This window comes from Pseudonaja textilis, chromosome 2 (genome assembly GCF_049901715.1).
Source record: "Pseudonaja textilis isolate UNSWEBS1 chromosome 2, rPseTex1.2, whole genome shotgun sequence".
In the NCBI taxonomy this organism is placed as follows: Eukaryota; Metazoa; Chordata; class Lepidosauria; order Squamata; family Elapidae; genus Pseudonaja; species Pseudonaja textilis.
In genome coordinates, this window is record NC_141991.1 from 209,044,740 (window position 1) to 209,067,133 (window position 22,394).

The following is a 22,394-nucleotide window of genomic DNA, read 5'->3' on the forward strand; positions in this document are numbered from 1 at the left end:
AAAATTTCTCTTAACAAGAAAATAAATATACGATAGTCTCGCCCACCACATATAAACATATTTAAAAATGTTTAAAATGGTTTGGAGCCAGCCCTTTTCTAAATTTTTAGTAGACAATTATTTGTATAAATAAGGTATAAGAACATACAGCATGCTGCCAATATACTGGAGGAAATATGGGTGCATTTGGCTCTCATCAATGAACTTTCTAAACAAAAGCAAAAACAACTTGTTTGCTTTTTTTCTCCGCAAGCTGGCATGTAATAAAAAATAAAAGCAAAATTTTAAATAAAGACCATCCAATCTTTTAAATTAATTCTAAATTTAAATTAATGCATTATTACTATGATCGTTCTCTGCATAGAATATCAAATAAGAGCTTGTTTAAAAAAGAAACACAAAATGAACTCAGCCTTCTCATAATTAAAACATTTTTCTACATTTCCATTAAAAATTAAAAAAAACCAGAGCTGGGAATGTTAAAGTCAAAGTGACCAAGCAACTATGTGCAGAAAGTAACCCTTTTATTATATTATATACTGTAATAGTAATAAAGTTTGTTGGAAGTGCATGAATAAAAAATTAGTGAAATTACAGGAGGAACAATCTATAGAGCAATAATAGGTGCATTCACTGTGCATCTGAAAAGAAAAGAGAGAGAGAGAGAGAGAGAGGGAGGGAGGGAGGGAGGGAGGGAGAGAGAGAGAGAGAGAGAGAGAGAAAGAGAGAGTTTTCACTCATTTTGGCCTAAAACTTGTGTTCAGGTTTCCAGAATTCTGACATCAGAACCCAGATAACACTGATTAGAACCATAAGGCTTTACAATAAAAGCTAAAATATTGACCATATGATGGCAAAAAAGTCTTTATTTTGTGGTTAACTTATTCTCTTCTAGCTACTCTCTGATGAAGTGGGTGGTGCTGTAGAGGAAGACCTTCGTCTTCTAGACAAGGACCTTGATCGTTCTGCACTGTAGGTTACATGCTTATCATAATTTTGTATCTGAGCTTCAAGAAATTCCCTTTGCTGCTGGCTAATTGTCTGGCTAATCAGTCCAGGGAGAGCTTGGATGCTACCAATTAAAGTTTCCAGTTTTGTTTCCAGAGTAACAATTCTCTTCTCAAAGTCTTCACTTCGTTCATTCAAATCCGAAATCATATCATACATGATGTTTTGAGTCTAAAAGAAGAAGAAAAAGGTGAAACAAATTATGCAAACAAGATTTTTCAGCAGTATTTTCCAATGTTCAAGTTTCACTCATAGACAAAGAGAATGTATACAAATAAATCCACATCTGGAACCAACCTATTTTACAAACTTATTTTTTATACTATGTCCTGCATTGAACTGAGGCTACTAATTTTTGGTGGAGCATTTCCACATGTCAAGCATACAAAATCCTTCAGAAGAATGAAGATACACAAATGTGAATCATGCATGGCTAGAAATTTATTTATCCCAGAAGCTGTAAAGATTCTCTGCCTGTGAAATAGATTTTAGTAGATCAATTGTTTCATTTTTCTCCAATATTATCAGAAGAAAAATGTTATTTTCTCAAAGGTCTCAATGCACATTATGCAGCAGTAGTTTTTTCCTCTTTTCTATATAGCACTAAATGATTCCTTAAACTCTGTCCCATATTCCCCATTCCATCTTTTGGCTATGTGGAATTCCAATACTTTTTCCAGCCAGGAGCCAACCAAGGGGTTTATAAAATCTACCATCTGTTATATAACAGAATTCCTCTAGCCTAGAACAAAGCAGGAAATCATGCTCCTCTTTGATTGAAAAGAAATGCTGAGTATAATAATCAGATCGGTAAGTGTTACAGGCAATGTGGTACTTAAAGGTGTAGTCCAAGAAAAGGCAGTGCAATAAAAATGCAAAAATGTGGTGTTGATATCCTGGCATTTATACAAATCAAAATAACACCACCTGATGCAACTGCCTGATAAGAGTCTTTTCTCTCACTTGAAACCCTTGGCTTAAAAAAACAAAACAACAACAAAACAACCATCACCATACAAACCAAAAACATAGAGTCCTAATAGCTGACTGGCCTTCCCTCAGTGTCTACCTCCCTGTACCTTACACAACTATTATAGTTTATATTGTGTTCATATCCCCCATGCACCCTTTACATACTCACTGACCCTCCACTAACTGTAGGATTCACTCTAAATTTGATGGATTTCACGATCACAGAGGAGAGAAGCTCTGGATAACCCAGCTGCCATGGCCAGATTATAGTCTGGTCAGCTTTGAGATGATTGCTGATATAAACATTCATGGAATAGTGAACTGGTTAAAGCACGGCATCCCAGGATCTTGTTGGATCTAAATGCTTTCCTTAAGGGACCTGGAGATTTACCTTCCCTATATGGAATGCCCAAAGAGCAGGTACTATTGCTTCCAAGCATCCATATCTCTTTTACAAAGCCATATCAGTTTATTTGGTTTGAGTTACATCCTGCCTTCTACAGAGTCAAGCAGTCAAGCAGCATGATAGCCTTAATACTAATTATGTTGCTGTTTTAATACGGAGTTGAGGCAATGAACCAGAATGAAACGTAAGGATGACATCTCAAAATAAACTGAATCAAGTACCAACTACAACCTTTTCTGGAACTGTATTCCATGCTAGTGAAGGCAGTGAAAAGTGCACAGAATAGACAGAGTTGCTGTGTGATCCCTCTTTCTTTAGGAGGGTGGGAATAAGGAACCAGAGTAGTATGGTATGGTAGTATTGTTATCTCAGTTTGCAATATCAAGTAATTTGAATTCAACTTGACTTCAGAGTTGGGAAGAGACATAAATTGGCAGCTCCTTGTCATATAGTTTTAATTTGTTTTCATTTTGAAGATTTGAATGATACTGAGAGAGGGTTTGAAAAAATAAGGGTTACCTCCTCCTGCTATAACCCTATCTACCCAGCTGCTTAAATTGATAGTAAAGTCAGCCTCAATGCTTAAGAGAGATAATTAAGGCTTCTCTGCAGGATGGCTATATGTTTTGTGTCAGCAAAAAGTAATGATAAATCTACTATTAAAGAAACCTTCTGTTAAACATAAAGATCTGGAAAACTATCTACTTCAAACGTACTATTTCGAAAGATAGTACTGTATATGAGATCTTCAGACACATCTAGAGAATGCTAATTATGTGCAGCAATTTCAAGTAGACATTCAGTCAAGTGGTGTATTGAAATTGCTTTGGGTACTTTGGTATAACATTTACATCATGAATTTCTTAAGAATTCTTATGACTTCTTGGTGGCTATCCAGGCAGTCACCAGAAGTCAAGACTGGCTCAAACGTACACATACACACAAAAATAGAAAAGGGATCAAAGCCTATGTAGGTTTAATTCCAGATTCACTTATTTTTATATTAAAATTATACCCTGCCTCATTCAGGAGGTCTAGTGGTGCTCTGTACACATTATTTCCCTTCTCGTCTTTTCACACAACCTTATACACTATATAGGACTGAGAGAGAGTGATTGGTCCAAAGTCAACCAGTAAATTTTCATAGCTGATAGAGAGCTAGCAGCAGGGTCTTCCCAGTGCCAGTTCAACTCCTTAATCTCTACATCACTTTGTCTCTCAAGTTTTCTAATTATATATTGAATTTATTCTGAATCTCAAAGCTCAGAAATGAATTAAAGTTAATCGACAAAAGTAAGAAAACATACTGTTCACTGATAACTGTTCATTGTACCAACCTTTGCCAAGTCCACCAAAGTGTTTGCTTGATCATTCAGTTTCCTCTGTTCCATTTTAACACTTCGTAATCTAAAAGATAGAAATCCAAGTCAGATATCTCTTGCTTGAAAGCTCATAAAACCTGTATATGGCATGCATCTAAACAAGTAACTGCATGGACAATGTCTTGAATACTTTGTGTACAGTCATAACTGGTTATGTGTCTGGGTACAATGAAGAGCATGCTTCCTTAACACCGCAAAAAAGAAAGAGAGAGCAAGAAAATGTGATGTCCCCGAAACTACTAATTGCCATGGTTTAACGCTGAATTCAAAGAGGGAGGTAAGGATTTATCCATAGTATATGAAAGAAAGCCAAAACATTCCTTAAAGCCCCTGTATCCTAGCAAGTAGCCATAGGAAGTAATCCCTTCATTGTTACCTTAAGTAATTATATTCTTCCTTATGCCTACATGATTAGATACAGGTAAAAGCCCTCTTCAGTCTGAAATGGATTTGGTTAGGAGGTGTTTGAACCTGATGAAAACACAGTGATAAGTGAGTTCCTTCTCAATATTTAAAAACTTTTATCTGACCAGCAGCTAAATGATGTCCTCATTAATATGTTAGTCATTATTATATTATTAATAACATATTATGTTAATATGTTATTATTGTCCTTGTTGCTGTGGCTGACCTAAGTACTTTAAAAAATCTGCATGGTTAAAACATTTTAATTGGTTTAGTTAGCCTGTTTATCTGTCAGTGACTGAGGTGGAACATTAGGCAGATCAGATGGGGATACTGTAAAAGAGACCCCTGGGTATATTCTTCCCTTGATGCCTAAGTCATTCCATTCATGCTAATTAGCTGAGCATGGTAAGAAAGGAAAAACAGGATATATTATGCTGCATTGTAATATGAAAGTTTGTGCTCAAAATTTATGCCCCAAAGATGCTCACTTGAGATTGACAAAGACTGGCAGCTCTTTTGTCCTCAGGATTCAAAATGGGGGAAAATAAAAATAACTATTTTGTGGTTCCTCCTCTACCCACACTGTTTTTAAATGCACCCCACCCCCCACCCACCCCAAATTTCCTTATTCACACCAAAGTACATTCAGAGCTTTGATATCCAAGCATTCTTTAATTCTTTTGTGCACCAGGAACTATTATCTGTACCAAAGTCAATATGGAAATCCTGCAGGTAAGGACGTTCTTTATGTTGGAAATCAATGGCCACAAAGAATTGCTTGGAGGATTACTTTCTAGGTGGCCATCTATCACCACTGGTTGCACTGGCAATAAAGGCATCTGTGCAAAAATCTATAATCCACTGGTTTAAATATATCGCCTACTGCTGATAACTGCATAAGGAAGTTATTCAGTCGATAAAATATTCTCATTTGTCACTGTTCTGTGCTCTATGTTTTATATCTGAAAATCTATATCTCATTAAAGAAATACAAGTAATCTCAGATGGTAGAGATTTTATTCTATTCTTTTTTTCAAAGTTGTTTCTGTCAACCTCACTGGAATTGCCTTCTTTACATAATTTGGAATGCTTTTATTTACATATTTTAATCAATTTACCTTAAAAATGGTATTATATAGCCTTTCCCAATAGATACCTATGGAATTTTTGTTCATCTTTTATTTCTTCAGAATGAAATTTGGCTAATTCACAGGCCCAGAATCCAAAAGCTTCCTAATTCCCCTTAAAAGGCCTGCTCAGGGCTGTGCATGCACTTTGCTTGAAATGAAGATGAAAATATGGCTATAATTGCACAAACTCATTGTTACTCTCAGGAGAAAAGACTGAACCTCATAATGTCAGGAAGAGGAAGAATCCATGAGCAAACATATAACAAGGTCTTGTGTGGTTATGAACATTTAAAAAAAAGAAATAAAACAAACGTGCCGGTTAAATAAATACAAGTTGAAAATATCTTTAAGCATGTTGATATGTCTGTACAACCACTTAGAAGTGTATTAAAACTAGATTGCCAGTTATTTTTGAAAACAAAAAGGCCAATTATTAATCTAGAATTGATATTCCTTCTTCCTCATATGACATATGGGACAAGTATGGAAAAGTATAAAATCTGTCATGATTTTTTCCCTCACTTACAAATGTGTGTTACTAAGAGAGTATTTCTATTTTTCAGGATACGGATGTTCTTAGCCTTACATAACTTGTGAGAGTAAAACCTTTTTATGCTATTATTTTCTTAGCTGCAACAGTCAGATTAAAAATGAAACTAGTCGGATCTTTCTCTGTAAATTATGAAATATTGATACCCTGATTCATCTCTTCTGAACTTCACTTATCACAGAAAAAATTCATGACTTTTGATTGCAGTTCCACAGTAGCAACCAGACTATAAAAATTCACAAATAAAGTATCCATTTGTTGCATGCAGACAGAGGTAAATTCTGCAAATTTTAAAGGAACGGCCCACACAACTTACTTCCGAGCTCTATTTTCATTGTTGAAATAAAAGACAAAACAAAGAAAAGAAACTGTAACATTTTCTAAAACAAATCAGTACAAGGGACGGTCTTCAAATGAACGCAATGGGATCTGCATAGCTTGTGCTTCTCACGTATTCCCCCTGGTGCCAGGAGGTCCATGCCTAATGAAAGCTGTGCCCAACTCAGATGTAGGATAACATTATTGTGCCATTACACCCTTTACACCCCCTTTCACCACAACTGAATTAATTGATATCTATTCACATTCCTTGCTTTACATATACAAAGTAATATACAGATAACATAAAACCTTAACTTCCCTTCCCAGTATGACTTTTAGCAATGGGAAAATTGATCTCCATAAAATAGCAATATGCTTTGTACATCTGTGTGATGGAAGTTTGATCTTCCCTCCTTTTCCTAACAATAGGGTGCTTCGTTTGCTACCACCAAAAGAAAGACTGCAGAGCCATTCCGTCTTTGTTTTCTTGACCAGAATTTTCCTGGTAGGAAAGAAAGATGGAAGAATTGGTAGGATACTACGGGAGAGAGGAGCATATGGAAAGCAATTGAAAGCTGTTCCCAGTGGAGTTTACATACAACCCAGGTCACCACCATTGGTTTTGTCCCACTTTCTGCAGTTTGTCATTGTGATGTGAAAGTCAGGGGTATAGCAGGGAGTTAAGCTCTTCAAATGAAAGACAAATGGCAAAAGAGATGCTAAAGTGTGTTTTTTCTAAAGTAGATGCAGAGCAATGATTCCTACCCCTTCCCCATAATTTGCTGATAGATTGGGAATGTTGGTCTGTTTGGGATATGTCATCATCAAATTAAAGATATTTTTTTAACAGTTGCATCAAAGTCCAAAAGAGAGAGCCGATAATAGTATGGGAAGGCAGGGGATATCTCCAGAGGAAGAAGAATGCTATTTCCTACATGTGATAGGACTTAGTGATACCACACAGGCATCATTGAAAGGCCAAGAGATGCAGAACTCTGCATAAGAAAGGAAGATTATAAAAATAGTTCTAAGTTATTTTCTACTCAATAGCAGAAGAAGGACACCCTTGTGCAGCAATTTTGAGATAAACAGAACAAAGCTTTTATGAATATAGTTTTATTACAGGAGAGAGGCTCAAACATCTTTCTTGAAATATGAACTATTCCTAGAAGAAAGCTTGGTAAGTTTAAAAAAACAAATTTTAAAAATTACATTCTAGTGAAATAAGAAAAAATGTATCGCAATTAATTGCCATCCTATTCTATTTAGGGGGCAAATCATTGCTGTGAATTCAAGTAGCATTAAATGTAATGATACACAGACTGATCATCTGCTAGTTCTCTCTACAGATTATACCCAGTTGTAAATACATCCAACTTAATTCTAAGTATGCATGACTATAGAATACTACTATGAAATGTGATCTGAGCTCAAATATATTAATTGTATTTTGCAATTCTCATATCCAGTTCTTGTCTTCCCAAGTACCTGAAGAAAACGCAACAAATTCTAATATTTTCCAGATTATAATTTTTAAATAAAAAATAAAGGAATGAAAATTTTATGTAAATATATTTTTGAAACTATATTTCATTTTATATTATTATGCCCTTTTCTATATACAGCATTGTTGAACCTCATGTTTGCAAAGCCAAATAAATATTTGTAGATATCGAATTTTGCTTGAACACAACAACAAATAACCATTGATTTAATTCAGTCTCTTCTACTCTACTGAGGGTGAAACAGAAATACTATTACAGCTATTTAATACGGTCAAATCAGTAGCACAAGAAAAAAAAGACATTTACAAAATCTATCTCTCCTTCACTTCTGGTATATAATATATGTGACTAAATTCACACATGCCATTGTGAGAGCCATGATCAAAATGTTCAATGTACAGATATCCCATTTCCCTTTTTACTCTAGATGCAGTGAAAGGAAAAGAAGAAGAAAACAAATATTTATTGTTTATTTTTGAATTATTTAAACATACGCTAAACTGTAAACTAGCTGTATACATTATAGTGAGCTTCATGATCTTCACAGCCATGATGAAGAGACTGCAAACTTTTGCTTTCAATTTTGCTTAATAACTTTTAATGATGCCCAACTTTTTAATAATATTAGTACGATCTGTTGAAATGAGTCACTTTCAAACCACAGTTGTATAATGTCTTATTTCAGCAAATCATAGTTAACGTTAGGATTCAAAGTCCAGTTATTGATGCATAACTGAAGATCATTTGAAACAATTTTTCTGTGTGACTGACATATGGAAATATAGCAGCACAACACTTTCTGCCCAAGATTTTAGTATTAGGGTGGACACCTATTGGTGCCTCCTTTTTCTGAGAAAATAGCAATGGATTATTTCCCCAAAATGTATATAAGACAGAAATATAACGTGGAACATGTATTTGCTTTCCTTTTATTTGCAAAGAGCCTAGAGTTCCCAAAGTTTCCACCTCAAAATAATGGTTTGTTTTTATATTTTCTATGTTAAAGTGGAACCAACAAGGTTTTTTTTTTCTTTTTTATGAAATATAAACCTTATTTTAGCAATATTGCTTTTTAAATAATTTTAAATCATCACAGCTTTAACTCATAAAATATAACTGGCATATTGCCAGAACCTTTAATGGCTGTAATTAAAATATTTTGATTTGATCATATTAACCTGAGAGTTAATATCAATATTATTTATTCAATTTTAACACCTCCCATTAAATCATAAGATGATCCTCAAGATATTCTTACCTGTCATCTAATGTACTAGCACAGTTCATACTCTAAATAGACATTTATATGAAATGCATTTGCTTTTAAACAATTAAAATAATTCATATCGAAAAGCTCCAGATAGAGGGGATGATATGGCTGCATGCAACATTTTTATTTCCATTCATTTTCCCATCTCCCACCACCACAAATATTCATGCCATGCCTTTCATATCTTTGATTTTAGAGCTATAAGCATAATTCTTATCTAGATTTGGTTGTTTATATGAATATATATCCATCTGCAGAATTTTGGGGCAGACTTCTTTTTGCTTTTGTTTCCTTTCAGCAGAAATGCATATTCAGATAGAAATAACTTTCTTCCTGAGATAAAGAATACTATTTATTCATTTCATTCTGTTGGAAAAAAGGAATCTGCCAACATATCATCAAAACTATCATCCCTCCCCATTCTCTCTTCTATTCCACCCAGCCTGCCCAAAATCTGTTTCAAAGGACAGGATCTTCTGGAACAGATGTGGAACATATCAAGGGGTGAAAACAGGAGGAAAATAGAAGGAAGCTCCAGTAAATATGTAAAGATGTTCAGTATCTGAGGCAGTACCATATATGGAACATTATGGAATATTAAATGGAATAAACAGAAAATCGAATTTGAGGCAGTTATCTGGAAGCCAAACCTATGGGATTATCACAACAGCCTCACAAGGGCAAAGCAAGCAAAACAAGAGAGTACTTACTGGTGAATAGCTTGCAAGAATTTGCGCTGATGTTTCCTTACTTTTGCATGGTCTATTTTTTTTACCAGCTTGGTGTTTTTATAAATTAACCATGTTTCCCTGAGTACATTGGCAGCTGCATTTTTCACCTATTTAACAAAAACAAATAAAACATGTCTGAATTCAAATTATGTCTTCCCTGGGATTTCCCCGAACATATTTTCTATCATAAACATTTACAGGAAAAAATGTTCCTGAGGAAAAATGTTTTAGATAGCTCATGGAATGATAACAACTATTCTTATTTTCTGCCTTCCTTCAGTTGTTGGTTCTTGAAGGAGCAAGCACCTATTGCCATCACTTTGTTGTTTGATACGTGCAAAGATGTAAAGATCAGAAAAGTCAAAATGACAGCCATGATGATATGCGATCAAAATTCTGCTTCTTTTTTACGTATGCCATACATGCAAATATTGGTGGAGCTTCATTTGCACCATTGTAGCCTTTTTTCTTTTCTTTTTTTTAACCATAGTTTCCAGACTACCCTGTGTGATGAACAAGTTGGCCTCATGCCATATTTTCCATATGGAGGAATTTCTCCTTTATTTTGTGTTGCTATGGAGTGTTTTCTCTCCATGGGAAAAAAAAGATGAAATCAAGGTTTGGAACATGCTTTGCGTATATTTCTAGAGAACTGATTGTAATTAAAAGTTGGAAAGCTGAAGAGTAAAACAGTAACTGCTGTTTCCAACACTTTCATTTAAAAGTGTATTTAATATTATCTTCAAACAGAAAATACATTCAGACATAACATTATGTATTTGCTACATATAAATAGATTCAATACATGTATTGCAATTTAAATTACTTTTAGCACATTCAGAGAGAGAGAGAGAGAGAGAGAGAGACAGAGAGGTCTCAGGGTTATGCCCTGAGACTTCCAACCATAACAACGTCTTCAAATCTACCAAACTGGACCAAATATACAGAGCAGATTGTAGTTGTTCACATCATCCGAATGGATCAAGGAGTTAGGAATGTCTTCCTTCCCTCTTCTTATGCACATTATCATTTATAATTTTGTGATTGGTATTTTCCAATATGTACTCTTTTTAAACATTCTTTTAAACTGTAAGATGTATTCAGGAGGAAGAAGTTGCGAGAATACAGGAAGAGAATGTTTTCTCTTTGTGCAGAAGACTTGCTCACATGACATTGGGTCCTGTACTTAAAATTAATATGATGCTTCAAAACTTAGAAATGGTATATTCAACCTTCCAAATTGAGTTGTTAGAAGTTTCCTGATCAGAGAACAGAATTAAGCAAGATGCTGTTATAAAAATATCCAAAAATGGTTTATATTATAGCTTACTCTTTTAGTTAGCTGGGTATCCATCATGAAATTATGTACATGTTTTTCAGCTTTGGTAAGTTCTAGTTTTCTTGCTACCACAGCTACCACTAGTGCAGTGCAACCAGCACCCTGGGAACAAAAGAAAAAACAATTAAGGAAAACAGAATTGACCAAAAAAAGGAAGGGCATCAGTTCAGCTATTAACTGGATAATGCAGTCAATTCAGCTCAGTTATATAACGTTAACCAGGTTTTCCATGCTAGAAGTCATAGACAGGATTTGTAATTATAATTTTTCTCTTTTCTTAGCCCTTCTTTTGTCTTCTTCTCAGAGTTTTTCCATAGTGGAGAATGGAACAGCAGAGAATTGTTAAGTATTTATGCTTTTCTCCCTAGCCATAATAAGAGGAAATGAGAAAACAAAGAATGCAAACTATTGGTTTTCTTCCTAGGCTGAAGCCTAGGAAGAAAATTAAAATTTCAAATTAAATCTTGGAAATTGTAAATATTTTATTGAGGGAGAAAGAAACTGGGATTTAATAGGAAAAAAACGTAGTCTGAAAATGAAGATTCTGGAAGAATTAGATAGTTGTGTATGGATTTGGCACTTGAGATAAAACAAACAAAACTTTGATGCCTTTTTAGACATTAGCCACTTTATGAAATAGATATGAATGATAAAATAAGTTCTTCTGAGGTTCAAAAGAGCAGCAGCATTTATACTATACCAATAATGAATATAATTGAATGAATCAATAATATATGATCACTGTGTCTTAACAGAGAAAGTGCAATCATTTTAGGAACAAATACAATAAAAGCAATGGTTGTTTAAACTTTATCTTTTAACTTTAATACAAGTCTTAACTTAAATCTAAATAAGCCATGAAATATGAAATACTGCACAATTTGTCCTTGTACTATCTATGAGTGTAATCTGGCATTCAATTTATGATCATTTACAGGGATAGCATACACCATTTTGAGGCTGGAATTTATACTTCAATGAATATTTGCCTCCATAAAATAATTTCTTATTTATGTGATTTTTAATAACAGTAAAAATGCATTTTTATTAAATACACTCTTTTATACATTTCTTCTGTCTCTTTTACCATTAGTCTATCAATGGAGAAAGTCAGAGAGAATTTTTTTCTTCTCAAGGATGTTCTCAGCATCTTAGATGTTCTCTTCCTAAAGAAGAGAATCTAGATAAGCCTAAACTTCATACTTTAAATCAATTGTGGATATATTATAATTCAGATATATAAAATGAAAGCCTTCTTCTTCCTATATGCATACATTTGGCTTATAACAGACTAACTTTAACTCAAACTGTGACTAAGCCTTCCTAATGTATGAATTAGATTTTCTTTGAATGGATTATTTTAAGGCCTCCCGTATCCTTTTATAATTCCGACTAGAAGTTTCTAAATTTATGCAAACCATAGACTGATTCAACTACTTTCAAGTTTCTGCCTCTTTTCAGAAGAAATCTAGCATTTATATTCATTCAGATTTTGAACAAATCTATACAATATTTGGAGAAACAAAAAGCAGGACAATACCTGACATGTACCAAATGGACATATGTATTTTCTAGCTAGTTGAGACAGAGTGCCAGTTTAACACAAGCTTACGAACAGGGAAAACAATAACATATAGGAAAAAAATGTGATCAGCAATACTACAAGCTGCTTCCAATTATAAATGGATTTGTGAAAAAGACATACATGCATTTTACATAGGGGCCCCTGTACACATTACACTACTTGCCATTCAACTAGAGAAATTTGCTTGACATTTATGTTCAAAATCATAATGGATTGGAAAAAACATCTGATTTGAAGCTCTGTCTGTGAGCTTTGTAACACCTGTAGATCCATAGGAATTAATGGATTGAAACATTTGTAAATGCTTTGTCAAAATTACATAAACATTATACATATACTATATATAATAGTTATCATTGATCTGGGTTTTTCCATTTTATTAATCTGACAGTCTGGGTATACTCACACATGTATGAAATATAGTTCCTATGCAGAAACTTTGTTACATTTATTCAACCCATGTATTTGGTGATTCCAAATAGATATAATTTCATTTCTACATAATACTAGTTAGTGGTAACATATATTTGTACAGTTTATCTCATCTAAAAAGAAAGGTAGAACCATTTTATTTATAAATTTTCAAAAATGTCACATTTTGTGGAATGCAGGAAATCAGGAGGTAAGGCAGTTCAAATGAATACAGGTTTATTGCATTCTAACACTCTCCATACTACTAACAGTCAAAGTGAATTGGCAGTAGATAAGAGTCAAAAGAATTCAAGCAGGGCTGGACTTAGATCTCTTGTGGGTTCTCTAGGGACTTGAAACTAATGACACACTTGACCCACTCCCTTGGGCTCAACCTGGTCATCTCCTACATATTGTGAACTATAATTAAATAAGTTAAAATATGCAGAAGAGACAGACTTTGAAAATTTATTTGACAGCAGAATACATTTAGGTGTTATCTCTTTCCTTATTGGCCTATCTAAGCTATTGGGAAGAGCCCCCTTTCTTTCTTTCAATGGGGAAGAGACTTATTTATTTGGGAAAAGAGAAAGGACCTTTCTAGTGGCTGCCCCTAAATACTAGAATTTCAAATTTTGGGAGATTTGCTTGGTGCTCTGAAGCCCATGCATGAGTATGTGTGTGAATGAATATAGATATGTATGTAAATAAATCAGTCTCCTTCTCAGTTATATATTCCCCACAGTTTCAATGGAGATCAGTATGGGTTCTCACAATGAAAAGTCATTTAAATGATTTTAGTTTCATGATGATTATTCTATTTTAAAGTATTCATATTTAATTTAACTAAGATGCTTAAATACCTACTGCATCTTTCTCTAATAGTTTCACTAGTATCTATTCCATGACTGTTAATATTGTTTTATATACTTGATTGTGTGATTGAGAATGTAAATGATCTGCAACAACTGTTAGCTCTCTGGTCTCCTGAATTTTATATCTGATTTTTAAACAACATATTCTTATCTTTCATTGATATTTCACAAGTAGTAAGTAAAAATTGATAAAATAGTTAACATCAAAAATATATATTTCACAATTGTCTTCTACTTCATATTAAGCAAAAGAAATAAACAAAACCTATCCAGACAGCAAAATAAGAGATCTTTTTCATTTCTTCATTTATGTATCTGGGATACATAACTAAACCACGATCTTCAAAAGCATTTCATTGTGCTTAATGATAGAAGAGGTAAATTGTTATCCCTCTTATCTTGTTAGATTTGTATCTAGTTGCTCCATTTCTTGCTCATTGCCCTAGGGATCAAATGAGGCAGAAAGTAGGTCCTTTTTTCAGACAGTGATGGGAAATTTAGGCGTCACCAAAAATGCACAACAGTCTTCCTGGTGGTTTTTATACTATAAAATGGAAAACCTATAAGAATTTGAACAATTATTTCATTTGCTTCAAGATCACTAGGAGGATAGCCAACTGACCAGGTAATTTATAACAAGAAGCAAGAGTTTTATCTGAGATAAGAATCTCCATATGAAACTGCTATTGAAATACTGAAGAAAAAAATATCTTTGAGGAGGATGTTATTGAAAGGCACAGAAAATATTGTAGTTTTGACATCTGATGCTGATATATTCTCACCTAATAAAGAATCTCCCTGAATTCTCATACCTGAGGTTTCAACCTGGTTGTAATACATTTAATAAAAAGAATTGAATCATACTGCCTTTTTCTTCTTTGAAACCGAGACTGGGACAGAGCACAAAGAGATCCTTCATCACTGTTGCTTTGATTTTTCTATCCTGTTTCTGTTCAGTTACATTTGCCTTTTTTGATGTTTCTACTGCTTTAGGTAGCCTTAAGTCAGTTTAAATCATTTTGTCAATAACATAGCTGCATGTTAGATGTTCTTTGAGCTTTGTGAAGGGTTTGTTCTATAAAAGATAAGGACTGCTGCAGGAGAAAATAAATTATCAAGATAGAAGCTTATATGATGCCTAAAAATCAGTCTGTACAAATGGACATATCTGTCATCGGAATATTCTTAACTGTCCAACCTCAGAAGAAGACTTCAGTTCGATCTTCAGTGTCTTTAAAGCTAAATAAAAAAAGCTTATGAAAGCGTATGTATTTCTTGAAGCAAATATATTTCATTTGCTCCAAGAAGTTTAATATTATATGATAGGAAACAAAGTTAAAATTTTAAAAGAAAATATTTGTTCAATGAAAACACCAACCATTGGTTTTCATTTAACTATAGGTAGAACATGCAGATGGCTAAAAAAGGTAAAGTTTCTTCCAAAATAGAGATAAAGATGATATATTGTATAAATGTACTTTCATAGTTCTAACATATTTTTTCACTACCTTGCTTTGAAACACAGCATTAGAAGATTGTGTCATTATACGAATGGCATGTATAAAATAAAAAAGTAATGAGTGTATTTCATACATCAATGGTCTGCATTGATGATTTTCTAGTCACTTCTTTTGGGGGGCAGAGAGTGAGGAAAATATTGCAGTTACATTAATCCTTTTAAAATTTTCTTTAATTATTCAAGATTTTCTAAAAGCAATGATTCTCATATGATTTATATCCCTTTTAAATAAATATGAACAATTTCTTCTTTTTTGGAAAAACTCATTATACACTGCTCAAAAAAATAAAGGGAACACAAAAATAAGACATCCTAGATCTGAATGAATGAAATATTCTTATTAAATACTTAGTTCACTACATAGTTGAATGTGCTGACAACAACATCACACAAAAATTATCAATGGAAATCAAATTTAGCAACCCATGGAGGTCTGGATTTGGAGTTACACTCAAAATTAAAGTGGAAAAAACACTACAGGCTGATCCAACTTTGATGTAATGTCTTTAAAACAAGTCAAAATGGGGCTCAATAGTGTGTGTGGCCTCCACGTGCCTGTATGACCTCCCTACAATGCCTGGGCATGCTCCTGATGAGGTGGCAGATGGTCTCCTGAGGGATCTCTTCCCACATCTGGACTAAAGCATCCTCCAACTCCTGGACAGTCTGTGGTGCAATGTGGCGTTGGTGGATGGAGCAACACATGATGTCCCAGATGTGCTCAATTGGATTTAGGTCTGGGGAACAGGTGGGCCAGTCCATAGCATCAATGCCTTCGTCTTGCAGGAACTGCTGACACACTCCAGCCACATGAGGTCTAGTATTGTCATGCATTAGGAGGAACCCAGGGACAACTGCACCAGCATATGGTCTCACAAGGGGTCTGAGGATCTCATCTCGGTACCTAATGGCAGTCAGGCTACCTCTGGCGAGCACATGGAGGGCTGTGTGGCCCCCTAAAGAAATGCCACTCCACACCATTACTGAGCCACTGCCAAACCGGTCATGCTGGAGGATGTTTCAGGCAGCAGAATGTTCTCCACGGCATCTTCAGACCCTGTCACGTCTGTCACATGTGCTCAGTGTGAACCTGCTTTCATCTGTGAAGAGTGCAGAGTGCCAGTGGCGAATTTGCCAATCTTGGTGTTCTCTGGCAAATGCCAAACGTCTTGCACGGTGTTGGGCTGTAAGCACAACCCCCACCTGTGGACGTCGGGCCCTTATACTAATCTCATGGAGTCTGTTTCTGACCATTTGAGCAGCCACATGCACATTTGTGGCCCGCTGGAAGTCATTTTGCAGGGCTCTGGCAATGCTCTTCCTGTCCCTCCTTGCACAAAGGCAGAGATAGCAGTCCTGATGCTGGGTTGTTGCCCTCATATGGCCTCCTCCACATCTCCTGATGTACTGGCCTGTCTCCTGGTAGCACCTCCATACTCTGGACACTATGCTGACAGACATAGCAAACCTTGCCACAGCTTGCATTGATGTGCCATCCTGGATGAGCTGCACCACCTGAGCTACTTGTGTGGGTTGTAGACTCCATCTCATACTACCACTAGAGTGAAAGCACAGCCAGCATTCAAAAGTGACCAAACCATCAGGAACTGAGAAGTGGTCTGTGGTCACCACCTGCAGAACCACTCCTTTATTGGGGATGTCTTGCTAACTGCCTATGCTTTCCATCTGTTGTCTATTCCATTTGCACAACAGCATGTGAAATTGATTGTCAATCAGTGTTGCTACCTAAGTGGACAGTTTGATTTCAGAGAAGTGTGATTGACTTGGAGTTACATTGTGTTGTTTAAGTGTTCCCTTCATTTTTTTGAGCAGTGTACTTTAATACCAGTCTTTCTTATTTAGGTCTAAAATGTCATCACTCTTTGAAATGAAGAGCTATATAATCCTAGTGTTGCCACAGTGAAAATCTTGGTTTAAAACTACTTAATTGCTGCCCCGGGTTTCAGCATACAAAAATTTAGTTAGCTTAGGATATCTCAGAAACTTTAAGACTTTCTATGCTACAGTATTTTGCAAGTCAACTTTTATAAGTGATCTTTCTGGCTATTTTTGTTTCTTATGGAACCCTGGACATTCTTCAGTAAGTCATTATATATCTATGAGGAAAACAACAGTAAACTCTGGCAATATGAATCAACCTATGTCAGATCTGTTTGAATAGACTTAATTTTTCTTTGCAGCTACTTTTAACAAAGCCTGAACAAAGGGCATCAATAGACATGCTATAGCATTACACAGATATTTTCCTGTTGAGTGCCTTAACTGAGAGGATCAGAAGAGAAAAGATTCTTACTATGAACTTTAATATGCAAATCACATGTGTTATGTCTTTGGGACTGGTTGGAGCCCCCAACCAGGTCCACTGTTTGAGCGGGAGCATCAGCCGCTCCCATTGGCTGACACCGTTTGACAGCCGTCTATAAAAGGCGGCTGTCGGGCAGTGTCAGCCCTGTTGCCGCCAGCTAACCTGCCAAGTTAGAAGGCAGACGCGGCAACTCTTTATTCTCAGAATAAAGCCCTTAACGTTCACTCTGGCTCAGCCTCGTTCCTCCGCCGCTCTACAACACTGGCGACGAGGGCGGGATGCGATTGGAGGCTGCCAGACGTGCGATTCAGAAGAGCTGTAGCCACTAAGAGCGAAGCCACGGGCGTTGAAGCCGCAGCCACCGGCGCTCACAAAGAGCGCGAAACTCAAAAAGCCCCTCAGCAGGGGAGACAGACACCGCCTGATAGGCGCAGCCGCAAACGCTCTTCTAAGAGCGCGAATTTTGAATCACAATGACTAAGGTGACAGGCACTGCCGCCTCAAAATGAATGCCAATCCCACATTTCCACCCTTCAAGCCTACTGAGGAAACGTGGGATTCATATAAAAACCATTTCAGCTACTTCCTCGACGCTATTGGTCTAACAGATGCTGCTGAACACACCAAAAAAATCCTTCTTCCTCAGCTACTGTGGGGCTGCGGTTTTTGACACCGCTACAGCACTAGTTGCCCCTCGCTCTATCAGGAGCGTACCTTGGGATGAACTCCAAGAGATCCTCTCCAACCACTACTCACCTAAACCATCCCAGATAGCCAGGAGATATGCTTTCAGAACTAGAAGGCAGGCTGAGGGGGAGTCAATTAATGAGTATACGGCAGCTCTGAGGACAGCTGCCTTACAGTGTGGTTTTAGAGACTACCTAGAGGACATGTTATTAGACCAGATCGTCTGTGGGGTTAGAGACCTTAGGCTTCAAAGGCGCTTGCTAGCCAAAAAGGATTTAACCCTAGCTTTAGCCGTAGAAGAAGCCCAAGCTGCTGAACTCTCTGCCCAATCAGCAGCTGAGATTCAAGGAACTCCTTTAAAACCCAGCAGCTCCACTATTCATTCAGAGGAAGTTTCCCTTGAAGAAGACCCCATAGACTCAACAGACATTAACCGCCTTAGGGCAACAAAGCCCTCACAGGAAGGAGCGGGGCAGAGAAACAGCTTCTCCCCAAGCAACCTCCCATTTGCCTAGCTTGCGGGGGTTCCCACTCTAGGGCATCCTGCAGGTTTAGGAATGCCATCTGTCTAAATTGTCAGAAGAAAGGCCACCTAGCCAGAATATGCCAAGCAGGGTGAAACCTTCCTCAGAGACCTCCACCACCTGCTAATTTCCAAAGGCAAGTGGAGGACTGCTATACTTGCTACCACGCGAACCATACTTCCAAGACTCCTAATAAAATCAGTATTTTTGTTTCTTTAGAAGGTAAGCCTTGCAGAATGGAGGTAGACACGGGATCGGCACTTTCGATCATCTCCTGGGAAACCCTAAAGAAGATTCATCCCAGATTCTCAAAGAAGAAGCTGCAGAAATGTCACCTGACACTGCGGGACTACCAAGGCAAGAACATCCCTGTCCTCGGGAAAGGCAAGTTTTTAGTTCAGTTCCAAGGTTTTAAAGGCCATTTGCCTTTGGTGGTTGTTAATGGTGCCCTCCCCAGTCTGTTGGGACTAGATTGGTTCCCTTCTCTCGGCCTTAGTGTAACGGGGATCCATGCTGTCTCAACCTCTGACGTAGACGCCCTATTCTCAGACTACTCTGATGTTTTTAGCAGCGAGCTGGGCTGCTATTCTGGCACCCCCATCTCCTTCACTGTGGACCCCCAGGCAATTCCCCTTCGCCTTAAGCCACGCAGAGTGCCCTTTGCCATCCCTCCTAAGTTAGATTTAGAATTAGATAAGTTACTGAAGCAAGGGGTGTTAGAGCCAACTGACTTTGCCAAATGGGAGACCCACATAGTCACCCCACTCAAGAAAGATGGCAGCATAAGAATCTGCGAAGACTATAAAACCACCCTCAATCGTTATCTGCAGGTCAGCGCCTACCCTGTCCCTGTTATTCAACACCTGTTACATACCTTCTGAGCCAACATACGACTCCATGCACCACTACAAATAAATCCCCAGCAGAGCTCTTGATGGGAAGACGCCTTAGGACCACCCTGGACAGGTTGCACCCCCACTACTGCCCAGACACCCCTATAGGATCTGACAGTTTGGTCAGGGACTTTGCTCTGCATGACCTGGTGTACGCCAGAAATTATGCAGGGGACCCTCTGTGGGTACCTGGTCAAGTTGTGTCAGTCACAGGTCCAAGATCCTACAGAGTCCTCCTGGAAGACGGGCGCCTGTGGCGCAGGCACGTGGACCAACTCAGACGGCGATGGAGAAGCACAGCTGATGCCTACCCAGCAGCCACCAAGGAACCAGTCCACCCAGCCCAATCGCCCGGCACCGAGGGCTCCCTGCCGGAACCTGTCTACCCAGACGAAAGCTCCCTACAGGACCCAATCTACCCCATCGACCAAGAGAGTTTACCGGAGGACCCGGTCTACCGACAAGGGACCCCGAACCAACAACCAAGTGAACCTGTCTACCGTCCGGACCGAGCGACTCACCAAGGTCAGCCCGAGCAGGGGGACTTACCTAATTCACACAGTGCCCCCACTGACCGAGCCCGCTCATCAGCAACCTCCGAGACGCTGCCTGGGGGCGAGGACTTGACTCCAGCCAGTGGTTTGCCCAGACTACGACGATCCTGCCACCAGCGCAGACGACCAACCTACTTGAAAGACTATGCATGCTCCTGGCTAGGGGAAAGGAGTGTTATGTCTTTGGGACTGGTTGGAGCCCCCAACCAGGTCCGCTGTTTGAGCGGGAGCACCAGCCGCTCCCATTGGCTGACACCGTTTGACAGCCGTCTATAAAAGGCAGCTGTCGGGCAGTGTCAGCCCTGTTGCCGCCAGCTAACCTGCCAAGTTAGAAGGCAGAATAAAGCCCTTAACGTTCACTCTGGCTCAGCCTCATTCCTCCGCCGCTCTACAACAACATGCATTGTTACTTTTGTCTACCAGGGATAATTTGGTCTTGTACATTCTATATTAAATTATTCTACGAGCACAATAATGATCAAGATGAGTCTATCCCTAAATGTGAATTATAAGATTTTGGAAAGTCTCAAACAAGAGAAACTTGAGATAGCTATTTAGGATCTGATCATCAAAGACATTGGGTCTCATTATATGAAAATGACATTTTGTAGTATGGTGACATTTAAACTATTAATAATCTAATTATATAGAAACAGCTAAATTTATTTTAAGGCCACTTATTTTAGAAGCCATCATTCTTTCCAATGTCTTTTTTCAAGGTCATGTAGAAGCCTGAAAGAAGCTGGGCTCCTTTAATAAATAGCAGGGAGGTATTGTATTTAGGAATTTCAAATAAAATTTAAACCATGAACAAACCAATGGTACCTAAATCTGCACTGCCAAGAAGTGCATTTGTTTAGTTCCCATAGACTGTGCATATCCCGGAAAAAAATATTTTAACAAATTGTGTCTCTTTTCAGTAGCTCTGCCAATGCTTTATATACATAATCTGCTCTCTTTCATTTTCCATTATGGTACAACTAGCTGCAATGTTAACACAGCTGTTCTTTCTTCATGAAACAAACATCCTTTCTTATTGACATTGGGCAATTCCAAATGTCCTTATGCACACATTTTTATCCAATTGCAGTAGTGCTGCAGTGAAATTAACCAGAGTTTGATAAGTACCGTGATGTAATAGATTGGATATAAATCAGAAAGACTCTGGTTCAGATGGCTGATTTAAGAAGATGTCATGAAGTCATATTGGACAAATAACTGCATCAAACAAAATGCCCAGGCACCAGTTCAGCCTCTCCTGCTGTTATACAAAGTTGAATGATATCAATATGGAAAATTCTTTATTGACTAAGTGTGATTATTACACAAGGAATCTGTCTGTTTTTACTTATTTTTTAAAGTACATCCTGGGATTTGGTGTTGAATTCTTGTCTTGCTTAACTCCATTCTGTTTTTTACTTATCTGTTTCTTAATTTTGGGAATTAAGAGGAATCAGGAGTATTCCTAGGAAGTATTTTGTTTTCATGTATGAACACACCACCCTTCCTAAAGCAGACCTGACCCACTACACTGTGTAACAGTTAGGCAGAGCTAAGTAGTTCATAACTATGTCAGAATTGCTTTGCAGTTTCCCTGGGGACAAATTGCAGTTTTCTAACTTATTCTTAGAACCTTTGTTCATTTCTTTCAAATTTTCAGTTTTGATTTTTTTTTTTACCACTTTGGTAGATTGGCAATGAAGGCAACAAAAAGACTAAAACATCTCTCAACCAAAAATCTACTAGCATAGATTAATTTCAAGATCAATAACAAACCAACAATCAAGAAGTAAACTATCACTATGCACCCCCCGCCCCCAATAGTGATACTGATTATACCTGCCCCAAAGAAATGGAGGAAAAGGTTTACTTCAAGTCCAACAAACTATTCAAAGTAGAAAAGTATCCATTGGCTGATTATGCAAAAGTCAGCCAAAATAAGCATTGTTACATATTAAAAATTGGAACTTACTGAACGTACAGAAAGTAAAACATGAA

The 22,394-nt window shown here is 37.2% G+C and overlaps 1 protein-coding gene across 2 annotated transcripts in view; it reads right to left on the reverse strand.

Moving 5' to 3' along the window:
• Nucleotides 1–506: 506 nt before the first annotated feature.
• The window catches only part of KCNN2 (potassium calcium-activated channel subfamily N member 2), a 69,541-nt gene continuing 47,653 nt past the window's right edge, over nt 507–22,394 (reverse strand). The window contains exons 5-8 of one of the 2 annotated variants that reach the window (XM_026720064.2): nt 11,014–11,124; nt 9,663–9,790; nt 3,724–3,793; nt 507–1,179 (exon numbers count right to left, since the gene is read on the reverse strand). In XM_026720064.2, the coding sequence (XP_026575849.1) occupies nt 892–1,179; nt 3,724–3,793; nt 9,663–9,790; nt 11,014–11,124 (597 nt within the window). In that variant the 3' untranslated portion in view covers nt 507–891. Of the gene's footprint in view, nt 1,180–3,723; nt 3,794–6,361; nt 6,680–9,662; nt 9,791–11,013; nt 11,125–22,394 lie in introns of those variants that run through there. The other variant, XM_087926944.1, reaches the window with a different exon arrangement.